General features: G+C 39.6%; 1 protein-coding gene and 1 long non-coding RNA gene across 2 annotated transcripts in view; both read right to left on the bottom strand.

The window, feature by feature from the left end:
* Positions 1-2,924, bottom strand: part of FGF2 (fibroblast growth factor 2) — a 36,366-nt gene extending 33,442 nt beyond the window's left edge. The window contains exon 1 of the mRNA XM_026081430.1: positions 2,910-2,924. Coding sequence (XP_025937215.1) covers positions 2,910-2,924 — 15 coding nt within the window. The remainder of the gene's footprint in view (positions 1-2,909) is intronic.
* Positions 2,925-3,461: 537 nt separating this feature from the next.
* Positions 3,462-14,365, bottom strand: LOC112973500. The gene is made up of 4 exons (XR_003256000.1): positions 14,221-14,365; positions 10,179-10,268; positions 4,698-4,807; positions 3,462-3,848 (listed from the first exon to the last, which is right to left on the bottom strand). It is a non-coding gene; the product is annotated as an uncharacterized LOC112973500 (long non-coding RNA).
* Between the last annotated feature and the right edge of the window lie 603 nt (positions 14,366-14,968).

Here is a 14,968-nt window from a genome sequence, read left to right as displayed (position 1 = left end):
CCCGGCCGCCGCCCTGCCCGGCCGCGCGAGGCCGGAGCGCGGTGCTGCTTCCCGGCGCATGCAGCGCGTTCCGGCGCTGCTGGAAAAATGATGCAACAGAAATGCCATGCTCGAGGCCAGATCTCCTCGCCTCGTTTTTTAACGGAGAACTCTTTTAAATCCGAAGAAAAAAAATAATAACACTGAAATCACAATGTGACAGAACGTATATTGATACAGTGAAATCCACGTGGTAACTACCATTTCACTTCCGTGCATTTATCAGAGAGAAACCGTTCCTGTTCATCAGCACAAAACCGAGCAGCTGGTGTCCACGAAAGGCAACACGAGGGAATTCTGGCTCCGACCTTCTAACAGCACCGCTAGTACTGCTAAAGTAAACTGCACATACGTTTATAAAAACATAAGCCCATCAAACATGTTTCGTGCCTGAGGCTGACAACAAAACCACACAATGACAGGATGAAGTTTGTTCCCAAATCTGTGCTGTGTGCCCTAAACCTCACGCCTGGCACAGGGGCATTGACACTTGTGCCCCAGGAAGCTTTCCTACTCCAAATGCAGCGCAAGCTGCCCTGGCTAATCCCAACCGGCACAGCTACGCACGCCTTTTTGTTACACAGAGCCAAAATACAGCAACCCATGCCGAGAAAGCTAACACCAAAGCAAGACACACGGTCCGGCATATACAATTTGCAACATTCTCACCAGCACATATTTAAAGTGATTTTGTTCCTGGTTAACCTCCCAAGTCTGAGCCCTCACAAGCCATAAATTCTAGTTCTTTACAAGAAACAGTGACAATTACACTGCTTCCCACACCCTCACTCCAGAGGTTTAATCATGATGAATTGAGCGCACAAGGCACGGTGCGTCCCAGCCCAGGGCAAGTGCAGGTTCACCACCATGTCAGCCAGCCGCCCCGTCACAGCGCTGGCAGGCACACCGCACCATTGTCCTCCGCACGCGGGGATTTAAGCCCCCATTTCTCAAAAGCATCCCTTCTCCTTGCTTCCTCCGGCTCTCGCTTCCCACAGCCCATCCACACACTGGAAACCCCACTGCTGTCTCAGTACCTGAGAGCTTTACACGGTCACAGTCAACAGCAAAGGCCCTCCCATTTTCTATTGCTTCTTTTTTGCAGCTGAAGTTACCTTTAGGGCACTTTGTGTCCTTGCACTGTAGACTCATCCAAAGTGCTTGCCTCTTTCTTGGAGGGGGAAGTTACTCAGGTACTCAGGTGAAGGAAAGGGGGGAAAATCTCATTCTCAAACCTGTAAGAAGCTAAAATAAAAACCCTGCTACTCTTTTAAAGACAGAGCTTTTGTGGATTCATTTAACCATATCTAGAAATGAGTCTTCCCCTACGCGCGCAGTGGGCTATTCACAGTTCTCAACCCTGAGTGCTGCCACGGGAAATCACGTTTCAGCACCTGGTAGGTCATTGCTTGACGTCCTGGGACAGGGGACATGACCGGCAGAGCAGGAGCAGGCCCTGCAGGGCTGGCCCTGCACCGTGGGGTGCCTCACAGGAGCACAGCTGGTGCCAGTTGGGAGCCCTGTGCTCCACGCTGCTGCAGCCCAGAGGCCGTGTTTCACTAATGGGCCCCAAGAGCCTCAGGTTCTTCTGACCACTGGCCCCCATGATGGGGCCCTGCCAGTGGTGACAAAGTGAATAAAGTAATTGGATCAAATTCCCGATCAAACCAAACTTTTCAGGGGAGAGCTGCACAAATTTGTAAGCGGCTATCAGCAAAACCATGGGGCTTGAGAGCTCTTCAGAAGCCTGTTGTTAGGGCTTATGTCATGGGACCTAGAAATAAAAGACAACAGAGCTAAAACTGATGGTTGTATTCCCTAAGCTATTTGCACTGCCCTCATTTTCTGTTGCAGAAAACAGTGTCACAATCTCTCCTTTTAATAAGCTCTACTTCTTGCACTTCAGTTAAGATCTGCAGCTTCCTTCTTTAAATCCATATATATATATATATATATATTCCTTTCATTATATAGAGAACAGAATACAGAACACACACATATTTTTCCATGCTACCTTCTTCTGGACTCCAACCTCTTAATATTGTCATTAATATTCCTCTTAATGTTTACTAACACAATTTTGGCAGTAGCATTTTCCTTTCTTGGGGCCCTGACCACATTATCCTTAACACCACCCTTCCTCAACTCAGATCTTGTGTACAATTAAACCCATACAGCTACTTCCCCTCCACCCAAGCCATTAATTATCCACATTTCCAATCTCCTCCATTCTCTTTCTCTTGCTCTGCTTAAACTTCTGAATGTTAAAATGACTCAAACTCTACCTTCCTTATACTTCAAAATTAAAACTTAATGACCTATTCTCTAACCTGTTCCATTTATTGAAATAAACTACCTTTTTGTGTTTGCCTTGCACTTTTGTGATCAGCCAGATTTTTAATAGCTTACCTCTTAGAGAGGAAAACCTGTTTTATCCAGTGCTGCTCTCATATGTACAGGTCATACTGAACACGAAGCACTTTGTAAATAAGGCAGGCACCCCATTCAGGTGGTAGATAACTGTGGACCATCTGCATGTTCAAATATTGCATTTATTCAATATATATAATGCTTATATTTCTAGAGAACCTCAGTAGCATTGTGCTCAGAACACCTAAAAAAAATGCAAATAATATTGTTAGCCTGATTACAGAAAAACCTCTAAAATGCACAAGTAGTTTTTGAGATATTTCAGTGTAGGAGTAACAAACTCCATTACCTTTATTTCTTTAGTTTTTATTTTTTTAATCCAAAGCACAAGAATCCAGTCTACAACTTTCCCAGACTTTCCAGCAGTTCTAATACTAATCCTGCCATACTACAACCCAGAGAATTTCAATCCCCTTTCAGGGAAGGGATTTCAAACTTACATCCTTGACAGCCATCTCGGACTGTATCTCCACAGTGTGTTGGACACACAGATCCCAGAGGGCTTTTGGCAGTATTTGCAAGGCACGCTAAGTTAATTGGCAGAAGAGCTGATTTACCATAAAACTAAAACAACAATAACAAAAAAACTCTTCTGGAAAGTAAATTAAATTACTGGAAAGCAAAAGCGCACACACACACACACCTCAGTTCATCTGTCTTCACACCATTAAGTCATATCAGCAGGTGGTTTGTACCAATAAGACAACAGGAAACATCAGCTCCAGGCCTTTAGTCCATCACAGTGATTCTTGATCCTCTGGGTCTCTTGGCTTCGTGGCCTCTCTCTTTGGTGCTTATCCAAGTAACGATTAGCCAAAAAGAGATGGATAAGCTGTCTCTCCTTTGAAACTCTTCCTCTGTTGAGTTAGTGCTCAGTCAGTACCGGAAAAAACGTCCCTCTCACTTCATCCACGCACGTCGCTGCCGAATGCCTCCCACCAGTTCTCAGACATTCACTTGTAAAAGGAGACATCCTTCCGTGGAGAGGTCGGCACCCGGGGCCAGATCCTCTGAAGTTTCATCGACTTCAGCGTTACACAAACACACTATTTGGCCCTGGGTTTATAGGAATGGAGCAGCCGCCAGATGCCCAGTAACACCCACCGGGGAGCGTCAGGTCTCCTTTGAGCAGGGAATAGCCTACATGTCATCTGGCCTCCTGCAGCACCTTAGCTAGGGTAAGCATTATGCTCTCCAAATGAGCAGTGTGTATCGGTGTTAGACAACACACCGTTGTCTTGAATCTGCAGAATGCTGCAATAAGCAATCAACACTCTGCCAGTTGGTTGCAGTTCTCCTTCAAGTTCAGTCTCACCTGGTTAATCCTCAGCATTAAGGCAGGCTGTTTCTTCCTCCAAATAGCCCCGAGGAAAGACAGACTTACAAAGAGAGAGGAAGGCAATTTGTAGTTCTCGTGTTTTGTGAAGAAAAGTGGGGAGTTGTACTAAGATCAGAAAGGGGAAAGAACATTCTCTTCCTCCTTTTTTTTTTTTTTTTAAATAAAGCATATTTCTTCAAACTTTTTGAATGTTACAATTCTCTGTTCCAGATATCTCCCCCAGTTTAGAAAAAATTAATCACAAAATATGCAAGAAATGGATGGCCCTTCAATAAACCCACATTTGTCTTCTACTTTGACAGTGTTAGAGGACAGGAAAAAATCTTGCTCAGTAAGGCAGCAGCGCAAGATATGCTTAATGTGAGAGAATGGCTTTTGTTCAGACTGTCCAGACATCTGGATAAATGAGTTATAGTAAATGTCTTAATCTTTTAGTGAATTATTTATTTTTAAGATGATTACACACTTCTGGAAAGAAATTACTGCCTGACTCTAAATATATTTTTCCCTCAAAGTCTGAGCAAGAGTTTAAGAATTCAGTTGCATTTATTCCCCAGAATTCTTAATTCTTTCACCATCAGCAGCTGGGATTTATGTTGGATGAATATTCACATTGTCATTCAGGAGTTTAACTGCATGCATGCTTCATCTCCTATATACAATGGAAGCTATACAGTCAAATCTCTTTAGAGCAACCTGATTTTTTCTTGTAAGCATAAATGATAATAGAAAGCAGTCTCATTTTTTGCTCACTTTTGTAAATGCAATTTATAAATAAACCTTTTTCAGTTTTAAGTATTAATGCATATTAGTAATTGCCTGAGAAAGTCCTCATGCACCGTCATTTCTTTTTCTGCCACATGTAACAGAAATTCAGCTTTTCATTTACCTTTCTGATGCTTTTGTCACACTGTTCATCAATATTTCTTTTTTAAAACAAAGGCTTATTCCTTCCCTCTTCACATTTTTTCTAGTACAAGTAGTAGAAAGAATTCATATCTGCAATAGGAAAAAAACCCTCTGTTATAAACCTCTTATATTCTTCATTCCTATTCAGAAAATATTTGATTCCTGTAAAGCACTGGTAAACACTTTCTATGTCTTTCTAAAGCAAAATTTTCTGAATAAGTGCTTAATCCGAACGTGACCCCAGATGGACAAAACTTTGTTTTAGGTTGTCTTTACAAATGGTTGATGTTGGAAACATAACAACCCAGAATGGCTGAAGATAAGAGAACTAACAAACTGATGAGGCTTAAATTGGAAGTAAATCAAGTTTGTTATGGTCCAAAATGATTGCACTTGGAAAAAGAGCAAAACTGTCTAGAAGCAGTGGCAGCTGTTGCAGATATATGAAGTACAGTAGTGACCTCAACTTATGAGAAACAAGAAATAGAGTTCTAAGCAGAAATATGATGGAGGTTAGAGTTCAGAATTAGCAAAATCACTACTTTTCCACTCTCTAATATGTACATCAACATGCATTTTCTCCCTCTGCCTGCCTGCCTCCCTCTCCACATCATATGTAGTAATACATGTAAGTTAGCAAAATTACTCCAGATCAGGAAAATAAGCAAGTTACTATAAAGCCAAGATTGAGAATCCTCAGGAAAAGTATATGAAATATATAATTACTCTGAAATCAAACACTCTGAACACAAAGAATTTGGAAGTTAATATTGGATTTTAAAAGATATCCAAATTTATCAAGGTATGAAATTCCATAGTAGGAACAATCATAAAAATATGTATTTTTCCTACAGTATTGCATCATAACTGTAAGATCATGATTTTGGTATTTATCACCCCTGATCCCCTGCTGCTGGATGGGTGGTGGTGAAAAAGGTCACTGCTCCAGCTGTCCTCATCTCCAGGACAGCGGTGGCTGAGCTGCCCCAGCACAGGCTCCAAATCAAGGCAGTTTAAAGCCCTTCATATTAAAGTAGTAGTGCCGTGAATTGTCCCAAAGTAACTTATCCCTGCTTATAACTCAGACATGTTTCAGTTTCATTATATCACTACAAGGCAGACTAGTTGCTCTTATACAGAAATGCTTGGACACACACAAAAGGTTACTGGGAGATTTTTTTCCCCTATAGTAGGGGCTATAGATACATGCTTTTCTGAAAACCAGTGCCTATGAGGCAGATACAGAAATGTAGCCACTGTTTTGTTTTGTTTTTTTAGCAATTAAGAAACCCATTTGAACACAGTACATATGTGTACTTAGGAAGTGGATCCTGCAACGATTCTGAAGATTTTCACTATAAGCACTTCCATATCAAATATAAATTACTCTGGGAAAAATTGTCTACCTCAGTGTTATACTGCCTAGCAAATAATCAGAAAATAGTGGAGGATCAGGTGCAGACTCTTCTTTTTCCTCTTTTAAATGAGGTTCATGTCTTACAAGGTTCACAAGATTCATAACTTCCATATGGGCTAATTCTAGAAAATGCCAAGTTATGCATGGGACTGCACTTGGAAGTAAAAATATAGGTGGAGGTGGGAAAATATTCTTTCCCCTCACTAGTATATTATACTATTAGGCCAAACTTAACTTCCTGGAGGAATATAGCAAAGACAGACTATTCCCAAAGAACAAGAGTTACTATATCATACAGCTTTCATCATTCTCTTTGCATTTAGGAGCAAGGAGAGATGAGATCAGTGAGATAAGTTATGAAGAAAAAAAAAATGTTATTTTACTATGTCATGGATTTAGTTTCTGCCAGTTGCTCAACTGAAGTCTTGCTCTGCATTATTTCTGTTTTTGTATTAGCTGGCAGGTAGAAAATAGTGAGAATGAAAAAAAAAACAAGAACAAAAACAAAAACCCCTTTCTCTTGGTAACAATCTGTACTAGCTGATAGTATTCCAGAAGGAATGTCACAATAACTCTCCAGTCTGTTTTCTCTTTGTTTCAGGACTGTTTCCATGGATCCCCAGACCTAGGCCCCACTGAAGGGCTCCCCAGAGCATAACACCATGTACTGGCAGGTCACAGACCAAGCATCATGTACAGAACACAAACAGAATTTCAATAGCACAGTGAACACATTAAACCTATTGCAAATACAGTTTACTGTTCAAGATACCAGCATACAAGTAATAGGACAAAGAGAGGCAGATCCCAGAACATTATTAGAAGTGTAAATGAATTATGCAGTCTCTTGTGCTGTATTAGCTTTCAATTCTAGGGAGGAAGAACCATCCCAAATGAGCTTGAGAAAGCATTTAGTGCTGGGTGGCTATAACACCCCTTGCTCCACTACACTCAGTTCATCCATCCATGCAATGGCTAGTTTAGGTGAAATGCCTTCTGGAATTCTCTCCTTTCCCAGCTATAACATCATTCCCATATGTCTTCAAGTTTAATGTTACTGCACACAAACCTACACCTCCTACATTATTTGAAGTTATAAGTACTGTAACTGCAATTTCAGGCCAATTGGCTCTTGTGAAATCTTGTTTGTTTTTCTGGAGAGAAGCTCAGCGTATTTCTTCGTGATAGTTTAAAAAAACTGTAATCTTCTGTGCACATGCCAAAACAGAATTTGCTATCTGCCAAAAATGACTTTCCCAATACTGTCCAGGCAATTATCTCAAACCTGACCTGCAATGATTAACTTCCAAGCATTTGGGAGGTTAAATTGCTCAATGATAGGTTTTCTTCTATGCAAAGGCGATACCATTACATAAAAATCACTACTTAGTTTACTTTTTTTTTCCCCTTTAGGAACAACTAGAGAATGAATGCCTGCATTAGCCTCTTCATTACACACATTAGTTTCATCAAATGCGATCTTCCATCAAGCGCCAGACTGAAATCTGGTGAGACTGCGGCTACCTGTGAAAGCAACCTGAAGGGTGAAAAGGCTTTTTATGTTGCTACATTGTCCGTATCCCAGTGATAGCAAATTGCAATGCAAATGGCTTTTCCTTCTTCACCTTTTATTGAATACCCATATAAAGATCTCACCATTGAAAGACATGACAGCAGATAATGTGGAAAGCCAGGAGAGATCTGCTAATGCTTTACAGGTTGCATCATGTTCTCCACTGAAGCTGTATCAGTGAATGATGAAAAAGGAAGTTTTCTCTGATATATAATGTGGTCAGCTGTTGACCTCTGACTTGTCCAATTGCCAACTATAAATTCCAGTCATTTCATACTTCAGATGGTACTTTGTTATACTACCCCTATGACACTGCAAGTACATGCAGGAAAAACTATCTGTACCTTAAAAAGAACACTGAAGGTGCAAGCTCCAACCAACACAGACTTAAGAGGGAAAAGCAAGAACTATGTGTGCCCTTACATATCTGAATGCTTGATTTGAAGCCTTAGTGTTCTGCTAATGTTGTTTAATTGCCTTATTCCAAAACGCATAGATTCTCTATTGACACCTACATGAGTTATGAGCTGATAACAGAAAGGAAGCTGGACCGCTAACTTTGCCACAGGCCACATTACTCTGTGACAGTAACAGTAGAAGGTCATCCCCCTCTATACTGAGCAGCAGGAGTAGTGAACAATGTATGCATGTTGTTAGTGGCTTTGACAGTCTGCTGACAGCAGAGGGATGGAAAGGCTCTGTAATCCTCCCCAGACCCAGGAAGGAAAACCAGGAGCATACTGAAATAGGCATGGACTTGTCTTCCTTTCTCTCCCCCAGCTTGTCTCATCTCCTTGTCCTTTGCCCCCACCCTGTTCCCTTTCAGTTGCAGGTTTTTGGCCTGTTTCTAAATCTTTCCTTAGCTCCTCATGCCAATCTCTCTCCTCTGGGTTACTTTTCTTGTTTATCTCACTATGGCTCCTAGCCATGTGCTCAATAGTTAGGTTTCCTTTCCCCACTCCTTCCTAATCCCTGCCTCCTGCATTCAGGAGGTTTGACACCTGTCCTTCTCCTTCCCCAGCTGATCCTCGTTACCCTGCAAGCTTTTTTTTTTTTTTTTTTTAATATGGACTTTTTCTTTTTCTTTTCCTTTTCCCCTAGCACTTTTCCTACTCACAGTAGTTCCCAGCTCCCCATTTCACTCTCCTTGCATGTCAGGTTGCCCTTCACCATCCATCTCATTGGTGCTGACACACCTGCCTGTTTACAACAGATATGCTGGAGAACTTCTAGCCAGTTCTGCAGGGAGCCTTGCTCCTCCATCCACACTTCAGCCCCTGCTCATGGCATAAACCAGCACAGGGGACCAGACACTGCTCCACACAGTCATGTCACTTCAGGTCCTGCTGTCCCCAGAATACGAAGGAGGAGACAGAGAAAAGGGGAGGCTGTTTTGCCCCCTTGTGATACCTCCCATTCAACTATTTCCCAACCCTTTCGTAGAGAAGTTCTAATCACAGTTATTCTGAAGTCCTTGGCCAAATTTAGTGGTTATAACAAATCAGCCACAGTTTTCTCTAAAATTTTGTGGAACTAGAGGAAATTTAACTGATCAATCAGTTTCAAGCTTGCATGAATTCTTTTCTGACAAAAAAGATAGATAGAAAAAAAATGGATTTTTAAAATACATACAGCTCTATTATTACAAAATTCTTCATTCCTTGTTTTAAGAAGTCAAGATACTATTGCATAACATACCTCAGCAACTGCTACCAATCCCAATCTAGTGAGATCCTGTATTTTTAAAAATCCTTCTTTTTTCACTACTCTGTCAAATTAGTTTTTGATATTATTTTGAAATACATAATTAGGAGTGTTTCACTGCAGGAAAAAATAACAGGAAATATATTTGGCCAACTTTATTGCCATAAATATTAAGGGCTTTAATTTCTGACTAATCACTTATGGACCCTGAGTCGTTTCACTGAAGTCAACCAATAAGTAACTTGTAAAAACAACAAGTAACTCAGTAAGCAAATAATGGTAAAATCCTTTCCCTCAAAGATCAGTGTGTCAAATTCATTGTAATTAATATCTAAATAAAAGCAAGGTGACCAGCCAGCATTTTTAGTGCATATGTTTGCATGCATATATTGTACATGCAAGGATGAGTACAGCTAAGAATTCAGAAGTCTTTTTTGTAAAATTTACTAGGCATTTTAGCCAAGATGAATGATGGATTTCAGCTGTTATTTCCATTTATAATTGAATTGCAGTTTCTCAGACAGAATAATTTTAGAGTTTTCATATTAAAATAACATAGCAGCTTATGAATCAATGTAGGAGCCTTGTCATCTGATGATTCATTTATTTAAAAAAGACCAAGTTAATATTGATGATTCCTTTATTTATGTTCCACATCACATTTTTATGTAAGTTTCTCCTACTATGAAGGAGACTTTTTTAATTTTTCTTCCATTGTTGCATTTCTTACTGTTTTTATTGGAATACAAACAAACAAGGACACTCACCTCAGAGGTCTTAGTCTCTTCTAATGACATCAGTGTGTAGGCTGTGCAAAATCGAGGGATCAGTTAGTCACTCACACCATCTGTGTGGGCCTGTAGAAAGCAAGATGTAATCTGTCATATGGTAAACTTTATACAAAACAGCAACAATCTGTATTCAGCTGCACAGATTAAATGGATCCCTTGAGGAGCTGCAGTCTGCCAGAGCGTATGCTTGTGGGTGTCAGTTGTTGGGGGTCAGCTCTTCATAATGCAGCCAGAGAAAACTTATTGTTTGTCCACGAAAGAAATTTGAGGGTGGTGGCAGTCAGTTTCACAGACTAGTTTGCTAGCCAAACTGCACTGGTATTAAGTAGTGTTTTAGATTTTCAGGGCCAACTTCCTTTCTCATATTTACTGACGTAAGAGAATTTGCTCTGGGATGATTGGAATACAAGAAAGGAGAAAGTGATGAAATCATTCCTTTTAGGTTTTTACTTCCCACAGGAATAAAACGATTGCCTTCCTTGCTTCTTGAAGCTACCAGAATGCTATTTCACAAAGTGGGGAAGGTGAGGGTCTACCAGGCAAAGGAAAAGGCTAAATGCACAGTTAACAAGTTTATAAAAGTCCCCCTGCATAGCAGGGTGCGGAAGAAAGAACAGGACTTCCACAGGGTATATCCCCAGGCTACCTCACCTATTACGATGGAATTTATAACAACATTACTTTTTACCTATGCACTTCAAGTCCCACTGACTTCTTTAGCAGTCATCGCTAGGCTTTTAGCACATACGGATGAAAATTATATGAATATGAATATATGAATAAACAGAGCTCGCAAATAGGTCTAATTGACTAATCTAACACTCGCTAATTGTCTGTGGGTCTACCAGTCATGCGACACTTGCTGGGCAGTACTAAACATGCAGTCAAGTTAGTTCAAAATAATAGTTGAATTAACTATTTAATAAAATCATAGATTTTAGTAGATGACTAATTTAACTATATGTATATCAATATTTTTATCTACGGCACTTGTATGATCCCAACAAGAGTATGCATGTGCCCTCACTCCCCTACACCAAACTACTTCAGTTTGGGCTGAACAGAATTCCTGTTATACCTGCTTTCATTAAATAGGTAGAGTGCCCTGTAACAACCCCCATCATGACACCAATGGCATGCCAACTGCTTCATTTTTATAAAGAATATCTGTAGAGACCACCTTCAAGAACAATTACTTATTCCAACCTCTTTTTTCCTCAATGGTACCAGGAGCCTAATCTGATAGCCTAAGAAGGCATCTTCATTCATTGAACAATGGTCCTCATTTCTTGCTTGTATACTGCTAGCCACTTTTTGGACTTTTTTTTTATGTAAAGAATTCTGATACTTATTTTCAGATTAAGAACACAATCTCATACACAAATTTATTATTGATCATTGTTATTTTTCTGTAACAATTTTTTTTAGTAGTGGCTAATGTCAAGATAACTGCCAATCTTTACCCTTGGGTCTGTCTCATTGTCCTGCTTGTTCAAGTGCAGTTCGAATGTATCATTTCTTTTAGGAAAACTATGTACCAACCAACCAATCATCCATCAGGAATCCCAGTAGAATTCCAGCACTGCCTCACACCCTAAATAAAACCAGCAAAAACAAAACCGCAAAACCCCAGATGGTTAAAGCTTAACATTCCTGATCTTTGTCAGGTTACTACTTAGGCTCTTTAGACCGGGCTTCTCCAAAATCCCACATTTTCTCACACCTCTGCTGCTTTTCAGTGAACAGCAATCAGAGTCCCCCACAAAGTTTTTGGTGAGCTGTCCACAAGTCACCTAGAATTCCTCCTACATTTTTCAACAATCAATCAATTTATTTTTTTGTGAGCAAACTCAAATGCTCATCCAGACCCCAAGGAAAATTAAGCTAATGCATGAATCACTTGTTCTATCAGATCTGCTTAATTTTTTTTTTTTTAATACACTAAAATTGAATAGCATGAGCACTTGGAAAGGTGTTGAAACATTCTTCTGCAATGTGTCTGGTAAATGAATAGTCACAGACCTCTCACCTCAGGTGAGAGGTACAGGTACTGTCTCCACAAGCCTTGTAAACTCAGAGAGAAGACAGATGAGTTTAAACACTTTTTCCAGCTGTGGCTATGAAATGGAGAACAAAATGGAGGATCAGAGAATTGATCTCTAGCAAAGAAAAGACTCTGAAATTCTAAGGGAGGAGGAACGCTGTCTTCTCATCCTATCAGTCACCAGAAGAGGAAGACCAAAGCTTCTATTATATTAGACAGTCATCAGAGCCCTGTAAAAAAAAGGTGAAGCCATTGAACGCAGCCCAAAGCATTTTGTTACAAAAGCCAGGAAAGGCAAGATCATAAAAGAGCCTTTCCTTGTACTTTTTCTCTAAGCACTAGAGCCAACCCCTTTCATATTTTGCTGCATCTACTAGCGTATGCTCTGGTTGTCAGGTTTCTAGAAGTCTCCCTGCTGCATAAGGACAAATAGAGGAGACAGCTCTAAGTATAATATAAAAGCGCTCAGGAGCTAAGGGTAGGGGAGAAGGAAAAAAATACATGGGAAGAAGTGGAAAATGGGATATAAGAAATGAGTTACTGCCAATGCATGTTTTCTCCAGAGTCTATAATTGATATAGACTTAGATTAATCATTTAGATCAGAAAGTTAAATTAATCATCTACTAAAATCTATGATTTTATTAAATAGTTAATTCAACTATTATTTTGAACTAACTTGACTGCATGGTTAATACCGCCCAGCCAGTGTCACATGACATGTAGACACATACAAAATTAGTAAGTGTTAGATTAGTCAATTAGACCTATTTGTGAGCATTATTTAATCTTTTTTTCAAGCTTAGGAGATGACCATAATTAAATTCACTTTATTGGAGTTATTAGCTTGATGACAAGACTCTAAATCAAACTTTTTCTGACATTCTTCCTTACACTTTTACCTTCAATATCTTGAGCATAACTTCCTAGAGAAATTAATATTTTGGGGTATCTCCATTTTGACTAACAATTTTAAAAGACTGATTCCCAGACAACACCATCCTTCATGCTCTTCAACTGAGGCTTCATTAAACCATCTCAGTTGAGCACCTTAAAAATGGAGTCAATTCAGGTCTCGAACTTCAGGCCAACTCTCTTAAAGAATTACTGGATTCTTTCCATCGATCATAGTGGCCTTTGGTTTTAAGACCCTGGAGTTTCCAGTCACTTCTCACTTTTGTAAGTCCTGGCCCTAGACTTCACAGATGTGAAGGAGCTTGGTTCTCAGACTTGCAGTAAGCACAATTCAGTAAATGTCTGCCAGAAATACTGATGAATTGATTTGGCTAAAAGAATCGTAGTCAGCATAATTAATATTTTTATTCATTTTTTTAAGCAATTGTGCTTAGCAGATGGAAGTAATTTTTCTGAGAAGAGGAAGTGAAGGGAGGCCCCTGAAATTTTATGAAGGGGGTGAACAAATGCTCTTTGGCTGTCATATGCCCAAGGCATAACATTTTTGTAGTGGTCTAAGAAAAGAGCTGTAGGATGCATGTTTCTAAATCACGTTAGGAGATGACAGAGTTGAATAGTTTTGATCATTAAAATTAGTAAAGCATGCTACCCTTGTTCTTCCATTCGCATACAAAATAGATCAGCAGTGAATAGTCTAACTTTTTTAATTCTTTCTTTATGTCAACTTTCTGCACTGTCTTTTTTACATATATTATATATAAACATATACACACACACAAACTATACACACACTATACACACACACACATATATATATACACACACATTATGGTGTTTGAGTTACTACCATGTGGGATAATTGAAAGCACAGTTCCATTGCCTCTCAAACTTGTGGCTTGTTTCCAGTATGGTTACATGCAAGGAAGGCAAATAATGCTGCGAGCGATGAGATGAAAGACTGGAACAAACTGTATGCAATTAGCTTAGTTGACTACATGGAACTGGCTAGAATTCAGATGTGGCACAAATGAGTATAAACAAAGGAGTTGCATTTGCTTACCTCATGTCTGAATTTGATCCATTGGTCTTAGCATATGAAAAGCAGTGGCACTGGGAGTAATTTAGCTGTAATTCATGCTCTGTGGTAGTTAATAACACTGTCACTTAATTCAACCTGCAGAAGATCAAGCTCCAAATGGTTAGTGAAGACCACTTTTAAAGGCATGGTCTTCAAGACACTACAAAGTAAATGCAAAGCACAGGGCTCTAATCCCAAATGCTGACCCTCTCCTCACCCCCCCCCCCAAAAAAAAAAAAAAAATCAGGCCTTTGCTTTAAAATCTCAGTGAAATCAGGATTAAGGTTCTAGGTCACAACAGAAAATCACATGTATTAAAGTAACACTGTACTGTTCCAGACCAGTATAAGAAAACTCTAAGATAGTGTACTGTGGCATTTTAAGAAAAACAGACAAAAATATGCTGAGAAAAGGTCTTTACAAATGTGCAGCGATATAAAGCAGTATTAAGAATAAGCACAGCTCAGAGGAGAGTTGCATATAACGAATGATGTTCATATTGAAATGCATGGAACATTGTTTCTTTCAGTGGAAAATGTTTTATCATTTTGAAATCTATCTGTTCTCACCAGAAGTGACTGCATGTTCACTGGTCATAAAAACTTCATAGGTCAAAACCAGCTGTAATCTAACAACATTACTTCTTAAGGCAAATAATTTGTCACAAGGAAGAAAAGAGTGACTGTATTCTTCTTTGACATTGTATATCTGTTGCTAACCCTTTCTGGAG

Source organism: Apteryx rowi, unplaced genomic scaffold (genome assembly GCF_003343035.1).
Source record: "Apteryx rowi isolate R43461 unplaced genomic scaffold, aptRow1 scaffold_55, whole genome shotgun sequence".
In the NCBI taxonomy this organism is placed as follows: Eukaryota; Metazoa; Chordata; class Aves; order Apterygiformes; family Apterygidae; genus Apteryx; species Apteryx rowi.
The sequence above is the reverse complement of the archived record's forward strand: the minus strand, read 5'-3'. Positions and strand labels throughout refer to the sequence as shown.